Raw genomic sequence first — 14,723 nt, 5'->3', positions numbered from 1 at the left:
GTCAGACCTGGACTCAGATACCGACTCCGATGACGACTACGAGCTTTACAATCGTCGTGGTATTCTTTCAGTGCGAAATCCCGACCCTCCATGGGGCAGTATTTGCATTTCGGATGTTGACTTGAAGCCGCCAAATGCCCAATCCAACGAGGAAAACACAACGGATTCCGAACGAACAAGACCAGAAGCCGGAAGAAAATCACTTCCCCTAAATACAGCAGTGTCGACAGCTTCCAAAGCAGACGGTCAAGAATTGAGACAAGTTCCACCTGAGGTGGCTTGGTGGCGCGAGAACGGCTCTTTCCAAACAGGGTGCCTAGGACTAGCGGGGAAGAGTGCTTCCAACCCCTTATCAATTTCTTTTCCATCAGCGCATGGATGAGAAAAAGACACATCATCTCTCGGCCATGCCATTGATGGGAGAAGCAGTAGGGCTGCTTTGAGCGCACAACAAGCACAATACTGGCAGTTTAAATGACGCTTTCTCTGCAAGTCCTTCATCGGTGAATAAATGGCCTATACACGCACCATCTTTTATCGGCCCATATTCTAATTCCAGATCGTGGTGTCTATTTCGCGGACTTACATGTTATAGAGCATCTTAGTAGTTCAAATTCAAGGTCGGCTTCAGACCTCTCCGATAATCTTATAGGACCTTCTATATGGTGATACATTGCCATGTTTGTTAATACATGGCTGTCAACCGATGACATACTGCTTCACTCCGGGGCAGCCACCACTTTGCGTATACTGTCTAAGTACTGGTTTACTGGTAGACAGAGAGCGAGGGGAAATATTGACTAGTGAACTACGATTAGCTGGAAGCCTGGGACAGTAGAGTTTGATCTTGTTTCCTACTGTATATTGTGATATTTGGAGTCTTGATGCAAGGAACTTTGCGATTGTTGCCCAGATAACACCCAACTACGCAAAATCAACAATGAAATGTAACACGAAAATACAGGCGTCAATGGCTAACCCAAGAGAAGATGAAGACGCTAGACTGAAAAGAAGGACTCTAGTCTTGTGAATATGTCACAGCACTGTCTTTATACTCTCTAGCTCTCCCTGCAGCGAGATGTTTTTAGCCTGCAGGTCTTGTATATATATAACTGCCTTTGCCAAGATGCTCGATTTCTTTAGTGGAGCCGCGGTCTCCTGTGAAGAACGAGGAGATTTCTTATCACCTAATGCCTTCTCCAAAGCTGCAAACTTTTTGTTGATGTTGTCCCGATATCGTTTCTCAATAAGATTATGTGTAGCTCGTCTCATCGCCGCTTCATTGCCGATCTGGATCCTATTTGGTTTTTTTGCTGGACTCTTGACGCGCTTGTTGGTCGAAGGGATAAGGGAGTAACTGGAATGGCAATCTGATATTGCTAAGTGCCGTGTGCATGCATAATGCCCAAGTATACATATCGTTTCAGAAAGGGGTAGACCAGGTTCATCTTCTGAGGACTGGTGAGCAGAACAGTCCTTTTCAGCGGAGTCATTGATGGAGACATTAGACCATTCTAACAAGTCCTCAATGTCCTGGTCCTGAAACAAGCAATTAGATTGTTACTCTAGTGGGAGGGATTGCATAATAACTTACCGAGGATATTACAAGCGGCCAGTTAGGGATGGAGAACTGACTGAGAGTCGTGGCAGGTTTAGAGTGTCCCACAGGGAATACTCCCTGGTCTGCGCTGGCTTGACTGTTTGTGGCATCTGTAGATAGAGCAGTGGGAGGTATCAGGATGTCGAAATCGTTGCTTGGCTGGAAATAATCCCCCTGCTCAAAGAGATCATTTTCGCTGAATAAATTGAGAATGGTATTATCCATGGGGATACTCAGAGAGAAGAGAAAACAAAGATTTGGGCTGGGATAAAGAATTGTAATCTTTGGAGGCCTCACTCCCCAGCTATGTCAGGACACTGATATAAATAAGTACAATATTATAAAGAAGCATATGATGTCATTTATCAACACAAAGGGTCTTGATTGCTCTTAATGTCACTGTTCCTATTCTCTAGAAAAGCCACATCCGTCACAGGAGACTTGCTATGGCGTTAAGGTACGACGGGAAATAATACCATTGGGGCATCGCGGCCGGCTGTTTGGGTTCAGATCGCCTGATATCTGCAAATGGCTGCTGAAATATGAGAAGGGGCAAAATGTTTTCCCACAATCTAATCTACGTTTGAATCGGCAGGAAACACACTGGCTAGCCTTGTAACTTTCCACCTTGACACTCTCATTAAACGGTCCCTTAGCCAGCTATTGCGAAAACCTTTTCAGCAGACTGGCCCGAAACGGACGAGAGACTGGTGACTCTCATTATTTACTATGAATAGTCGTAGAAGTGACAAGTCTTAACTCTTGGGAAGGTGTATGCGGGGAGGACTTAGAATCCGCCAATGAAAGCAGTAGGGTGTGCTCAGCTGCAATGTCTGTTTAACTTTCGTTTGGATTCGGCCGAAACTAGTTACTCCTCGGATTTCAGAGACTCAAGTACAATAGCGGGGATTAGGAATAGCGTACATGGGATCAAAGTTCCAGACTCCCACTAGTCCACTTGTAAAACCTTGTGTTGATGTCCTTGATGTCGCGTTTGCTGTGTTGCCTGATATGTAAGGCAGTAAGCTTGTCCTAAAGAGGTTAGCGTGTACAAACAGTACTATGAAATAGCTTCTGTTGTATTCCCTGCTGTGTTGCCCTACCTTACTGCTATCTCCCTACTGGGTAGAGATGGTTGCCTGGACACCTTTTTGGCTGAGTGGTTGGATGTATGACAACTTCCAAATTACTTAGGTTGTCCTGCCCAAGACGCAGGCACGTCATAACCAGCACTCGCGGTCTTATTTCTATCAGCCCATCCAAATCCACATTACACGTCACAAATCTCTCAGATGTGAGAGACCCTCACATTGAGTTGCTTTCCTGCCGTGGTTGATAATCGATGGCCGATAACAGATAATTCTCAGTTGTTAGGTGTGGCGGAATGTTACTCAGAACAATCCAGCTTCGTTGACGCTAAGAGATGGGTGTTGGTCTCAGCAAAATTAGCCGGATAGGGCAAAAAAAAAAAAAAAAAAAAGCCATACCAGGTGTGTTTTAGAATCTCATCTTGCTGGGGTGTTTCAGACAGGTTGCTGTGATTAGAGGCCGAAATATTTCAATTACATTCCAACCCACACAACCGAACTAGAGGAATACATTCTGTTGCTGGACGGCGCCAGCAAATCATATGAGTGAGTTTGTGGGGGTACAACGCGGACGCCCCTTTATAAAGTCCTGTTGGGGCACCGTATAAAAGTACACTAATATTGGATGATTACTTAATTTGGAAAACCTCTGCAACAAAAGGCCTGTCTACTTGTCACATGCGTCGGTAAGTTCGAGGATACGCCAAATTTGAAGGGGGTTCCGGAGGCTGCCATTAATTTGTCTTAGTTGTATTGTAGTTGCTTGATGTTACCGTTCGGTCTCCAAGAATTAGCCACTTTATGTTCGCTTAGGATATTGGCCGCTCGAAGCGATTGGGTAAGATCTCTTAACGGAGACACCAGCCTCAATAACAGGTCCGTTCCCTGGTCTCTGGCATATTTTCGTTCCTGGCCTGCTGGAGTAGCTTGCACCATGTGGCGCATCATGGATCTTACTGTGCCAGTCATGCCTGGAGGGCGAATCTCCTAGACTAACTCCAGTTTCCAGGTAGATGAACTACTCACTATCTAGCAATAATCCTGAATCTTGCCTCTTCCAGTGAACATCCAGCAATATAAATATCATTTGCAGACCAGGGAACTATGAGAAAAGATTGGTAAACTAGCTGGGCTGAAGGTCTAGCCTGTAAAAGACGAAGCTCTTTGTCTGTATTCACATTTAATCGTATGATGATACTCCACACAGCACATCACATCATGCAACAGAAAAAGAGTACGTCATAGGAGTTTTGTAGTTATAAGTAACGGTTATTCCAGAATTCATGGCAGCTTGGTAGCATTCATTTCTCTTTATCTGCTTCAAATTGCCTACGTCTACAACAAGCAATCTATCCCTCCGCGTCCCAACCTAAAATTTCTTATATAAGAGAGGAAGGGACGTCAGCAACCAGTATGTACTACAGTGCTGGAAACTATGAGGCCTTTGCCCGGCCACGCAAGCCTGCAGGTGTAGAAAGCAAGCGAGCATGGTTCGTCGGTTCAGGACTCGCATCATTGGCCGGTGCTGCATTCCTGGTGCGCGATGCTCAAATGTCTGGTGATAAAATCACGATCTTAGAGGAGAGCGATCTCCCAGGAGGTGCCCTTGACGGCATCAGGGAGCCTGAGAAGGGTTTCATTATACGCGGCGGACGGGAGATGGAAGACCATTGGGAATGCCTCTGGGACTTATACCGATCCATCCCGTCACTTGAGGTTGAGGGTGCCAGCGTTCTGGATGAGTTTTACTGGCTGAACAAGGACGACCCGAACTATTCATTGCAGCGTGCTACAATCAATCAAGGTCAAGATGCAAGGACTAATGGTCGTTTTGGTCTTAGTCACAAAGCACAGAGAGAGATCATAAATCTCTTTCTCAGTCGCCGTTCTGAAATGGAAGGCAAGCGCATCCTCGATGTGTTCAGCCGAGATTTCTTCCAAAGCAATTTCTGGCTGTACTGGCGGACTATGTTCGCGTTCCAAGAGTGGCACTCAGCTCTGGAGATGAAGCTTTACCTCCACCGATTCATCCACCATATTGGCGGCCTAGCGGATTTTAAAGCATTGAAATTTACCAAATATAACCAATATGAGTCCCTGGTGCTGCCACTATACAAGTGGCTCCAGGACCATGGAGTCCAGTTCCAGTACAGCACGAAAGTCACCGATATTGACTTTTTAGTCACCGACAGTCGAAAACAAGCCACCTGCATTCACTGGAGCAAAATGGGAGAAGACGGCAGTGTAGAATTGCATACTGATGATCTTGTTTTCATCACTATTGGCTCCCTGACGGAGAATTCAGATTCTGGGGACCATCACAACCCAGCACAATTGAATGAAGGACCAGCTCCAGCATGGGACCTTTGGAGGCGGATCTCACTCAAGCACCCGGCTTTCGGCAAACCGGACGTGTTTGGCTCGTCAATTCAGGAGACCAAAGGGGAGTCTGCCACTATCACTACGTTGGACGACCGAATTCCGAGCTATATCCAGAAGATATGCAAGCGCGACCCGTTCAGCGGTAAAGTAGTGACCGGCGGCATCGTCACAGTTGCAGATTCAAGTTGGTTGTTGAGCTGGACTGTTAACCGACAGCCTCATTTCAAGAACCAGCCTCGGGACCAGATTGTGGTGTGGGTGTACTCATTGCTGGTGGACGTTCCTGGAGACTATGTCAAGAAGCCTATGCAATGTTGTACCGGTGAAGAGATTACCCAAGAATGGCTGTACCATCTAGGGGTGCCCGCTGATGATATTCCAGCGCTTGCAGCTGCTGGTGCGCGATGTGTGCCGGTCATGATGCCGTATGTCACGGCATTTTTCATGCCTCGACATGGAGGAGACCGGCCTGCAGTGGTTCCTGAGGGAGCCGTGAACTTCGCATTCATCGGGCAGTTTGCAGAGTCCACTCGGGACACGATTTTCACTACAGAATACTCTGTGCGGACTGCAATGGAAGCAGTATACCAGTTACTCGACGTTGAGCGTGGTGTACCAGAAGTCTTCAGCTCGACTTATGACCTGCGAAAGCTTCTAGTTGCCGCGAACAAACTGCGTGATGGAAAAGAAATAGATCTACATCTTCCTCATGCTATCAAACAACTTCTCCTAGAGAAATTGGAGAGGAATGAGATTGGAGCGCTTTTGCAGGAATATCATCTTATCTGAGATGAATGGTGTATTCTACCTTTTTACATCGTGATCTATGGAAGAGATTAATGCATGTGAAACTACAAATCAAGGACTTTCTATGAAAGGTATGAGCATAGTCAAGTGCCACATCCAACGACTGAGCTCTCGAGTTGCACATCATTGCTGAGATCATGCAAAATGCACAGTACTGTTTATAATGTTTATAGTAGTTCCTGTGAAACACATTGCAATCTGCACCTATCCCAAAAGCCTCATCGTCTAGAACTAACTAGGCCATTTGCCTTGTTATGTAATTCACAATAATTTGCGGCTAGATTATGGTTTGCAAAACAATTGCTTGTATTTCTCTCACCATAATGCATTGCTTCAATATATTGTTAGCGCTGACGTGTATCTCTCGATCAATCTGATGCTGCAAATTCTGGTGCGGCTTGACCGAAGACGGGGTTCTTGCCGATTGGCGAAAGCCATCAGTGACGCAAAAGAGATTTAGTGAGACCACCTGACTTTGCCCTGTTTCACAGCATCAAATCACATTATCAAGTTGGATCAGCGACGGATTTGTTCTCTCATTATTGAAACGGGCATTCATCGGCGACTTGTCAGCCAATTCAAGGGTATAACAGAGTACATTGCCATTTTCTTACTCTAAAAAATGGGCTGCAGTCCAGAAGCTGCAGGAAGAAACTCTCGGTCGCGCTATCAGAACCAAGTCGACTCAAGGAAAGCGAGCCTCCTCACCGATGTGACGACGCACATTGAGGAAAAGGATGCAGAGGTGGTCTTGCACGGGCAAAGTTATTCAGGTTACAGGACGCTTTTTGTCGAAAGGCTACTGGAAGCATTTACGGGCGCGTTTTGCGGCAGATGGGTGATTGAGACACAGATTCATAGTATGGTTTCCTGGTTACGAGAACAGCCCGGTACCATGGTACATTGCTGATCCCCAGAACCACATAATGGGAAAACTGCAGCTCTGTCATTTGGCGACGTCTGACGTTGCCGTTTATAGCCAGTTTTTATATTTCACAGTCTACGCTATCGTAATATGGTACACAGTCTCGCTGACGACCTGGATACCTCCAACATTGACTCCATACTTGGTAAAAATCAGCAAAATAGAACACTGTTCCTGGTCACAGCTACATGGGCCGTCTGGAGCAACTATTCTTGGTTCAGGAGTGGTGTCTTGTTTAGTCGTCCGTGCGACCGGAGCTGGACCGTGGAAACGGCGGACAGTCCCTGATATGATCTAGTGGATGGGGCATTACATTCAGGTGCACCCTATCATTTTGGCTTAATCTTCGTACGCTTGTGTCTCCAGTATTTGGATATTCTGGAAACTAAAACACAGGAAAGTAGGCGGCTGGCATCTCGACCCGAAGCATCCCGGCATCTTCTAGGGATTGAGTTTGTGGGATAATATCAAGGCTACCTGATCTTCTGCCAAGGAGACGTTATATTTATGTCGTATCTCGGATCCGAAGTATCATAGTAAAGAGAGCCGACAGAAATTCACAAGCACCAAGCTCTGTCCAATCAATACTGCGGCTAAGGTCGCTGTCTAAAGTACCTAGGTAGTCCGTTCGAGGCAGACACCCAATCACATTTGCCGTCTGTCTGCATTCAGGTGACCTAAGCTTTGGAAGGGGGGATCTTCACAAAGTCTATCCTTCCGCGAAGATTACAACATCGAGAAGCTGACTTTCGGCCGAAGCCACTCTGCATTCAAATACCACCTTGCTAATCTATGAGCACATCAGGCGACCCAATCATTTGGTTTAGAATGGCTTCTGCAGAATCATTTATCCTTCTGCGGAGGTTCAGCACCGAGAACCTGAGTTTCCCGGAGTCAGTCTGTATCCAAATCACCGTATTAAAACCATGAGCGTCCTTCCCTTCTCCTCTCCATCAACCACACATGCCTCGCTGCATCTTGATCGTCGGTGGAGGGATCGCCGGGCTCACGGCGAGCATTGCTCTAGCCAAGGATCTGGCGGAGTCTGAGCCAGACCTGCGGATTTCAGTCTACGAGAGTCGACTGGAACAGTCAATAGGCGAAGGTGGGGCCATCAGCCTCACCCCTGTCGCTCAGCACTACCTCAATCAACTGGGTATTCTGCAGGAACTCGACCGGCAGGGCGAAGATTCAGGCATTGAAGTGGACGAGATCAACATCTTCTCCCTGCTCTCTGGGCGATCTATGGGACCGCTGAAATTTGCCGACGAAAATGGTTGCAGTTATGGGGGATACAAAAGCCGCCGCGTGTTGCGCAATGCTCTCTTCCGCGCATTTTTGGCTGTGACGCGAAAGTATACGCAGATATCTGTGGTGTTTAAGAAGAAACTGGCCAGCGCTAGCACAACAGGAGAAAAAGTCACCCTGCAGTTCAACGATGGCACCACAGCCATAGGGGACTTGCTGCTGGGATGTGATGGTGTCCACTCTGCCGTCCGCACGCAGCTCATTGACCCAGACAATCACTCTGAATACTCTGGGGTTTCCTTCATCCAGAGCCTGGCCACTACTGATCGGGCAACACTCCCCACACACTTTGACCAGACAGCGATCCATCTTACCAGGCACGGATCGCTGCTAACCAGCTACTGCAATGCCAGCCACCAGACCATGTTCGTGGCGGCCATCATGCCAGTAAATGACTTCATCGTTGAGCGATACCGAACGCTCGCAGGCTCTGTCCAGGATGATGCAACGCTGAATTCAGCGCAGATGGCACTTCGCTACCAGGTGCGTAGCAAGTTCGGTGTGTCTGCCTTTCCGTGGATCCGGGAGTGGATCGATAAGACATTTGATTGGGTTCTATATCCCATCTACCAGGTGGAGCAACGGGGAAAATGGTTTGTCGATCGGGCTTTGCTGCTGGGGGACGCTGCACATGCAGTAAGTTTTTTCACTTCCGTCATATACCATAGAATACCTGAATTAATATTGTAGATGCCGCCGCGCGAGGAATCCGCCGCATACGCCATCGAGGACGCGGTGACCTTTGCTCAAATTCTGGCTCGTGGAGGAGATCGCTCCCTCTCTGATCTGTTTCTGGAGTATGAAAATGCGCGACGAGAGCTGGTTAACAAGGCCTTTGACGCTACTCGGAGACTATGGCAGAGCGACCTGGATAAAGGCCTCTTCCCTGCTCATTTCCGGGAACGCATGTCGCCGATTCAGCTGCTACCGAATAACTTGCAGGAAGAAAAGACCGGCGATCCAGAACGAAAGCCGGTTTGTCCCGCGCCGATGCATGAGAGCATGTCGGACCTGTCAGTGTACATGCTGACCACTGGGCTCGAAGGAGCGATAGAAGCTGACGAGGCCGGAAGAACGAAAGCACGCGTGTAGATGACAAATTTCTTTCAGGTCACGAATATGGTAGGAGCACGGCGTTTGGACTCAGGATTTATGATAGCGAATGGCAACTATCATAATAGGCAGCTGCGATCATGTTAATCAAGTCCTCGTAAGGGAAACATAATGTAGTCAGGTACCAAGCCTTTGCCATTCGGCGATAAACTATATTCGTAATGAGGAGAGGGCTAAAGACCTTCGCTGCCGCTCGCGATGGAGAGGTTCCGGGGGTGGGGGGTTTCCGGCGTAATATATCGCCTTGACAACATTTGACAACCACAACTAATTATGTATTCGCTCTTAACTGGGCACGCATAGGGCTCGCATTGAGGGTTCTGGAGGACCTCCGAATAGTTAAGTGAATGCTGTCTTATGATAGGCAAGTGACTTGCTGTTTGGGAGTCGCATTATGTGAGTTGCAGATGATTCTCCACGTTTCTTGACAAGCTCTAAGCGACAACTTATAGCGGATGACATAACTCCTTCTCAGAGCCTTCGCTGAGTCTCCTTTGAACTCCTCCGTCAGATCTGAAGTCTCCTCTCAACGTATCTTCTGTCGTCGATGTTCTGCCTTCAGGTCATAGCAGGATGGTCATGCATGCCTATTACGCAGGATGGACTCTGATTTCTGCCTTGGATCTTACGTCGAGACTAAAATCCAACGGGAATTTCTTCTTTACTGCTCCATTTCTGGGTGCCAGTTTTATGATACCCCGGTTTCGCGCCTAGCGATTCGTCTCCCTTCACTTCATCACGTTCTCTGGGATTCGCAACCAAGTGTCACAGTGTCACATTTTAGAACCAACATACTCACATGGCAGGACACAATACAATAATGGTCAGAACTGCCTTAGATGACGAGGACGGGCACTACACCGCCCCTGCGTTTAGCCCTGAAATGCTGGAAAGCTCACTGAGGTTGCCAAGCAATGTTATCCAGAGTTATTCAAATTATTCCAAGTAGTCAACTCCCAGCTGAGACACTTTCGACCAAATCCGGCTCCACTTGCAGGAAACGTAGGAAAGCGTCGGGGAGAATGGACAATTGCTTGCTGGAAGAAATGATCAGCGTCCTGGCTGGCTGACCGGCGGAGGTATATAAACGCCACCAGGTAATCGACAACACAAACGAGTCGGCTCCAATTCGCCAACGACTCGTGGACATGTACGCGGTGAGTGGATACAGAACATGGCTTCATGATTGGACAACACCGGCAAACGTTCCGCAGCCGTTTCTGTTGGTGCTTGCTTCCAGGCTCTTAGATTGGCGACAGGGGGATAAGCTGTCCTTCGAAGCCTACCGGTACCATGCTTATCGCTCAGATGAAGGAAACAACCCTAAGAAACTGCTGTGTGTGACAAAGGAGTAGTCAAGTTTACAGAGCTTCTGAAAGATCTCTGGTAAATACTTTCTGTAGCAGCCAAGGAGTAGAATGAAAAGGAAGGAAGGGAGGGATTTGAAAACCATGACTGGCTCTGCAATACAAGAATCACGCTTCTTCTCATAGCTTGTTTTGCCAAGTATCCCGACTACTCTATGCCGATGGCGCAGAGTCCCTCAGACTGCCCAGCCTCTAGATATGCATTGTCAAGATACAGTAGAGACAATCACAGTCGGACGGCAACTGAAAAAATGTATAAAATATCAACATTGCTAAACAATTCTAAACATGCAGAAACACCCGCTTCGATATATACAACTCCTGCAAATACAAACCCCAAAGCATACTACTCAATCAACCTGACTCTAGTCGGCAATCCCAGCGAAGGCTTAGCCGTGACATCCAGAACCTGATACATGAACGTCCCCTCCTCATAGACAATCTCAAAATCAAACGTCCGCACAGTCATCACCAAGGCAATCTTCAACTGCATCAGCGCCAGAGTCTGGCCAAGACACATCCGCGGTCCCTTCTCGAACGGTCTCCACGCGTTGGCGGGGACAAAGTATGGATCCGCGGGATCGGTAACGAGGTGTCGCTCTGGGTAGAACCTCTCTGCGTCCTTGAAGAGATCTTCCCGGCGCATGGTCGCGCAGTTGTTGACGAGGACGGCGAAGGGATATGTGGGCCATTCCTTGCTGTCCGCGAGGAGGGTTTGATCTGGTTGGCCGCGGCGAAGGCTGACTCCCGTCGGAGGCCAGAGGCGGAGGGCTTCTTTGATGACGGCGAGGGTGTAGGGGAGGTTATTGACGAGGTTGGGGTCGTTGCGGAGGAGGTTTGCCGCGGCGGAGGGGTCGCTGCCAAAGAGGGTGCAGTGTTCTTCTCGGAGGGTGTGGAGGACTTGGGGGTGTTTGCTGAGGGCGGCGTATGTATACTGGCTCTTGTTAGTGGTGGTGGAGTACAGAGTGCAAAGGACTTACACAGAGAGTGCTAGCTGATGTGTCGTGACCGGCGAAGATCAGCGTCTTGACGGACGCGATGAGCATGTCCCGGGTGTATTTATCCATGGCAGTGGTAGGTGGGATAGACTTGTTCAGGTTGCGGCTGGTAGCAATGGCATCGTCGATGGCGTAGTATTTGGCCTTTTCGCTTGGAACGGCAGTTGGGCCGCTGACGACTCGTTGGTCTACCAGACGACCGACATAACGGTCTAGAGCACGTCCGTTACTCCACTTTTGATAGTGTCGACGGGGACTGACGTCGTAGAGATACCGAGACCAGAAGTCCTGAGGAGCCAGGGCGGCCTGTTTCCTGAAGAGCTCGAGGAATTCATCGTCATCCCTCTGCGCGTTGCACTTGATTCCCCTGTACAGTGTCAGTTGATGCTTGGTCCACAACAAAGGATGTGTAGCTTACAAGATTACCCAAGCCGAGATGTTGAATATCATCCTCGCACCCAGATCTTCCATTCTGAAGATGTCATCCTTCCGCGCATGTTCTTTGAGAACATCAGCAAAAGCCAGCGCCTCATCCACGATATTCGGAACGTGCTGCAGCAGCTTCCGCGGCTGGAAGCCCGGTGTGAATGACTTGCGCGCAATGAACCAGTCATGTCCATTCGCAGAGACCATAGACTTCTCGCCAAGGATAGGACCGGTCCACTTCTGCATAACGGCAGACTCCTTGGGAAGGTTCATCTTGTGGACGATCTGCGTCGCCAGTTCTGGATGGGCAATGACAAGCTGGGGCGGCGCGAGAGGCCACAGATCAAGGTAGAAGAAGTCACCGAGACCGTACCGCTGGCGCATCAAGTGCGCGAACAGCTGTGGGGTTGCATCGGCCGGTAGAGTGCTTGCGATTTCTCGCATGATTAAAAAGTGACCCCAGATAGCGTGATGCGGCGGCCCAGGGAGATTTTTGAACATGCTGCGTTGCTGGCGCAGTCTTACGAGGAAGTAGCTCGTGAGAGCGGCTAGGACGAGAAGTAGAGCGAGCATGGTTGTATTCGGGTGTCGAGGACCAGGAGTCGTCGCTGGTGGAGTAGATGCAGAGTTGGAGTGGTGAAGAGACGACGAGGTAAGCAAGGTATTCAGCTTCAAGCATACTGTTGAGTACGATTGTGTTTGATTTGTTGTGTTAGAAGAGAGTCTAGTCTGTTGAGCAGTTGAGCGCTTATATATTCGTTCTCAAGGGGTCAAGGCGGATTCTGCGATGGTTGTGTCGTGATGTTGACTCTATTTCTGGCTTACTTGGGGCCAAGTTCCCGTATACTAAGAGTGGCTTGCAGCCCGCGGATCATCTGAAAATAACCCCTGCAAGGCTGAAACACCAGGCTTGGCGGACCATTGCTTGGTGTTCATGGCAGTGCTTCTTTTGAGTGGGGATTCTTCACTCAACCTTAACTCGAGATTAGGGCGGTGCAGGGATCGCCCCCACTTCTTATCACACTCCATGTCTTACCATATCGTACATCCATGTGTCTTTGTATATGGTATAGATGAGCAGACTGCATCTTTGCAAGATCATTGCTCAGAAACCTTCGCGATGTCTCGTATGTGATTAATTTTGCCTTGCCTCTGCGATGTGTGTCGATGGGGGCCATGGGGCCGCAGGATCGATATCGCCTCTAGGAATCAGCAATGATCGACGTGGCATCTCGGTGGCAATGATCGAAGCACTCTGTAGTTATACTTCTTTATCGTCCTCTTCCATAACTTTGTAGATTTAGAAATTCATCCAGAGCCTCCTCAACCTCAACCGTCCCGCCCATCAGTTTGACCATTTCCAAGCTGACCATGTTCACCCTACGAGACGCAATTTACCTGATCGAGCTGGCATTCTATGCCCCCATCGTCCCTGCTATCATTTTCATTATTCTACTCCATGGCAACAAGCACCCCTACACATGGCGTCCCATCGTGATTCCCCTCGTCATTCTCTCCGGCTTGCGAATCACCGCCGCAGGGCTTGGTCTAGCTGCCATGGACCCAGCAAAATCCAATCTTCTAACAACAGCTACCCTCCTAGACACAATCGGACTCGCACCGGTCCTGTGTCTCTTGATAGGACTCCTGATTCGAGCGTAAGTCGCCTCCTCTCCTCGACACATCTTCTAACTCCGATCGCAGCAACGCCCCTGTATATAAAGGCCTCCCTCTCTGGGTCTTCATCCCGCTGCAAGTGATCACCATAGCAGCGACGGTGATGACCGCATACGGCGGCCGAGACCTGTATACAAGCCGGGAGAGTCAAACCCAAGACCTCCGCTTGATGCGCGCCGGCATCATCCTCTTCATCGCCCTCTTCACTGGAATTGTTATCCTCGCTGTAATCACGATGCTCAAGGTCCGGGTGAAGTTCTACCGTACCGAGCGCGCGGCTGTTGTTTGTGCTTTGCTCTGTGTGCCCTTCATGAGTGTCCGGTTGGCGTTTTCGGCTGGATCGTTGTTTTCTGGGGAGAGTTCCGTGTTGAACCCGATGTCGGATGATGAGACGGAAATTTGGCTGCATTTCCTTATGGTCATTGTTATGGAGTATATCGTTACGCTGTCTGCCACCGCTGTTGCTCTGACAGCGAGGAAGGTGGTGATTCTGACGGCAGGAAAGGCTGATTCACTTAGGATGAGGAGATTTGAGATATGTTGTTGATGTTGCTTTAGGAGCCGAAGGATTGTCTGGTGCTACAAGTTTATCATTCTATTGCTGATGGTTTTATGTATTTATTTTGCTTAACAACTTTTGTTCAATCGCATCATTTTGCTTGATCTACCCAATCGTAACATCATTCTCTACATAATGTTCCTCTATAGGTGTAATTTAGTCAATACTTAGAGCAAAGTAGAGGGTTCCGTAACTTCTATCGACAATAGCCTTCTACAAATTGTGACGAAAGTTACTGGACTAAGTCATGAACAGAATAATGTATCCATACATTTTACAGACATATAGGCATTTCTCTCTAGAGTCTTTTGGCAAACCTGTTTGTCACTCTTATCACAACATATATTTACATGAAGCTTTGACATAAACAATACTTAGTGCAGTAATACAAGCTGTTCATTTGATTTAATTGCATACAAAGCGCAGATAAGTTGGCATACACTTCTTTCATCAGATATAATCATACCCATTCG

The 14,723-nt window shown here is 48.3% G+C and overlaps 5 protein-coding genes across 5 annotated transcripts; 3 read left to right on the top strand and 2 right to left on the bottom strand.

The window, feature by feature from the left end:
- Window positions 1-1,035: 1,035 nt before the first annotated feature.
- Asppvi_001826 (uncharacterized protein) lies at window positions 1,036-1,370 on the bottom strand (the record flags this gene model as incomplete). Its single annotated transcript, XM_043307359.1, has 1 exon — window positions 1,036-1,370. A coding segment is annotated over one exon (335 nt), but the record flags the coding sequence as incomplete, so codon positions are not given.
- A 2,731-nt stretch (window positions 1,371-4,101) lies between these two features.
- On the top strand, window positions 4,102-5,859 carry Asppvi_001825 (oleate hydratase; the record flags this gene model as incomplete). Its single annotated transcript, XM_043307358.1, has 1 exon — window positions 4,102-5,859. One exon carries the CDS (start codon window positions 4,102-4,104, stop codon window positions 5,857-5,859), a length of 1,758 nt encoding a protein of 585 aa, XP_043163293.1.
- A 1,906-nt stretch (window positions 5,860-7,765) lies between these two features.
- On the top strand, window positions 7,766-9,202 carry Asppvi_001824 (FAD-dependent oxidoreductase; the record flags this gene model as incomplete). Its single annotated transcript, XM_043307357.1, has 2 exons — window positions 7,766-8,746; window positions 8,801-9,202. The coding sequence occupies 2 exons, from the start codon at window positions 7,766-7,768 to the stop codon at window positions 9,200-9,202; spliced, it is 1,383 nt and encodes a 460-aa protein (XP_043163292.1).
- A 1,734-nt stretch (window positions 9,203-10,936) lies between these two features.
- On the bottom strand, window positions 10,937-12,587 carry Asppvi_001823 (cytochrome P450; the record flags this gene model as incomplete). The annotated part of the gene is made up of 3 exons (XM_043307356.1): window positions 10,937-11,524; window positions 11,571-11,955; window positions 12,007-12,587. The coding sequence occupies 3 exons, from the start codon at window positions 12,585-12,587 to the stop codon at window positions 10,937-10,939; spliced, it is 1,554 nt and encodes a 517-aa protein (XP_043163291.1).
- A 798-nt stretch (window positions 12,588-13,385) lies between these two features.
- Window positions 13,386-14,238, top strand: Asppvi_001822 (uncharacterized protein; the record flags this gene model as incomplete). The annotated part of the gene is made up of 2 exons (XM_043307355.1): window positions 13,386-13,672; window positions 13,719-14,238. The coding sequence occupies 2 exons, from the start codon at window positions 13,386-13,388 to the stop codon at window positions 14,236-14,238; spliced, it is 807 nt and encodes a 268-aa protein (XP_043163290.1).
- Between the last annotated feature and the right edge of the window lie 485 nt (window positions 14,239-14,723).

This window comes from Aspergillus pseudoviridinutans (assembly GCF_018340605.1).
Source record: "Aspergillus pseudoviridinutans IFM 55266 DNA, scaffold_10, whole genome shotgun sequence".
NCBI lineage: Eukaryota > Fungi > Ascomycota > Eurotiomycetes > Eurotiales > Aspergillaceae > Aspergillus > Aspergillus pseudoviridinutans.
This window is presented reverse-complemented; position numbering and strand designations above follow the sequence as displayed.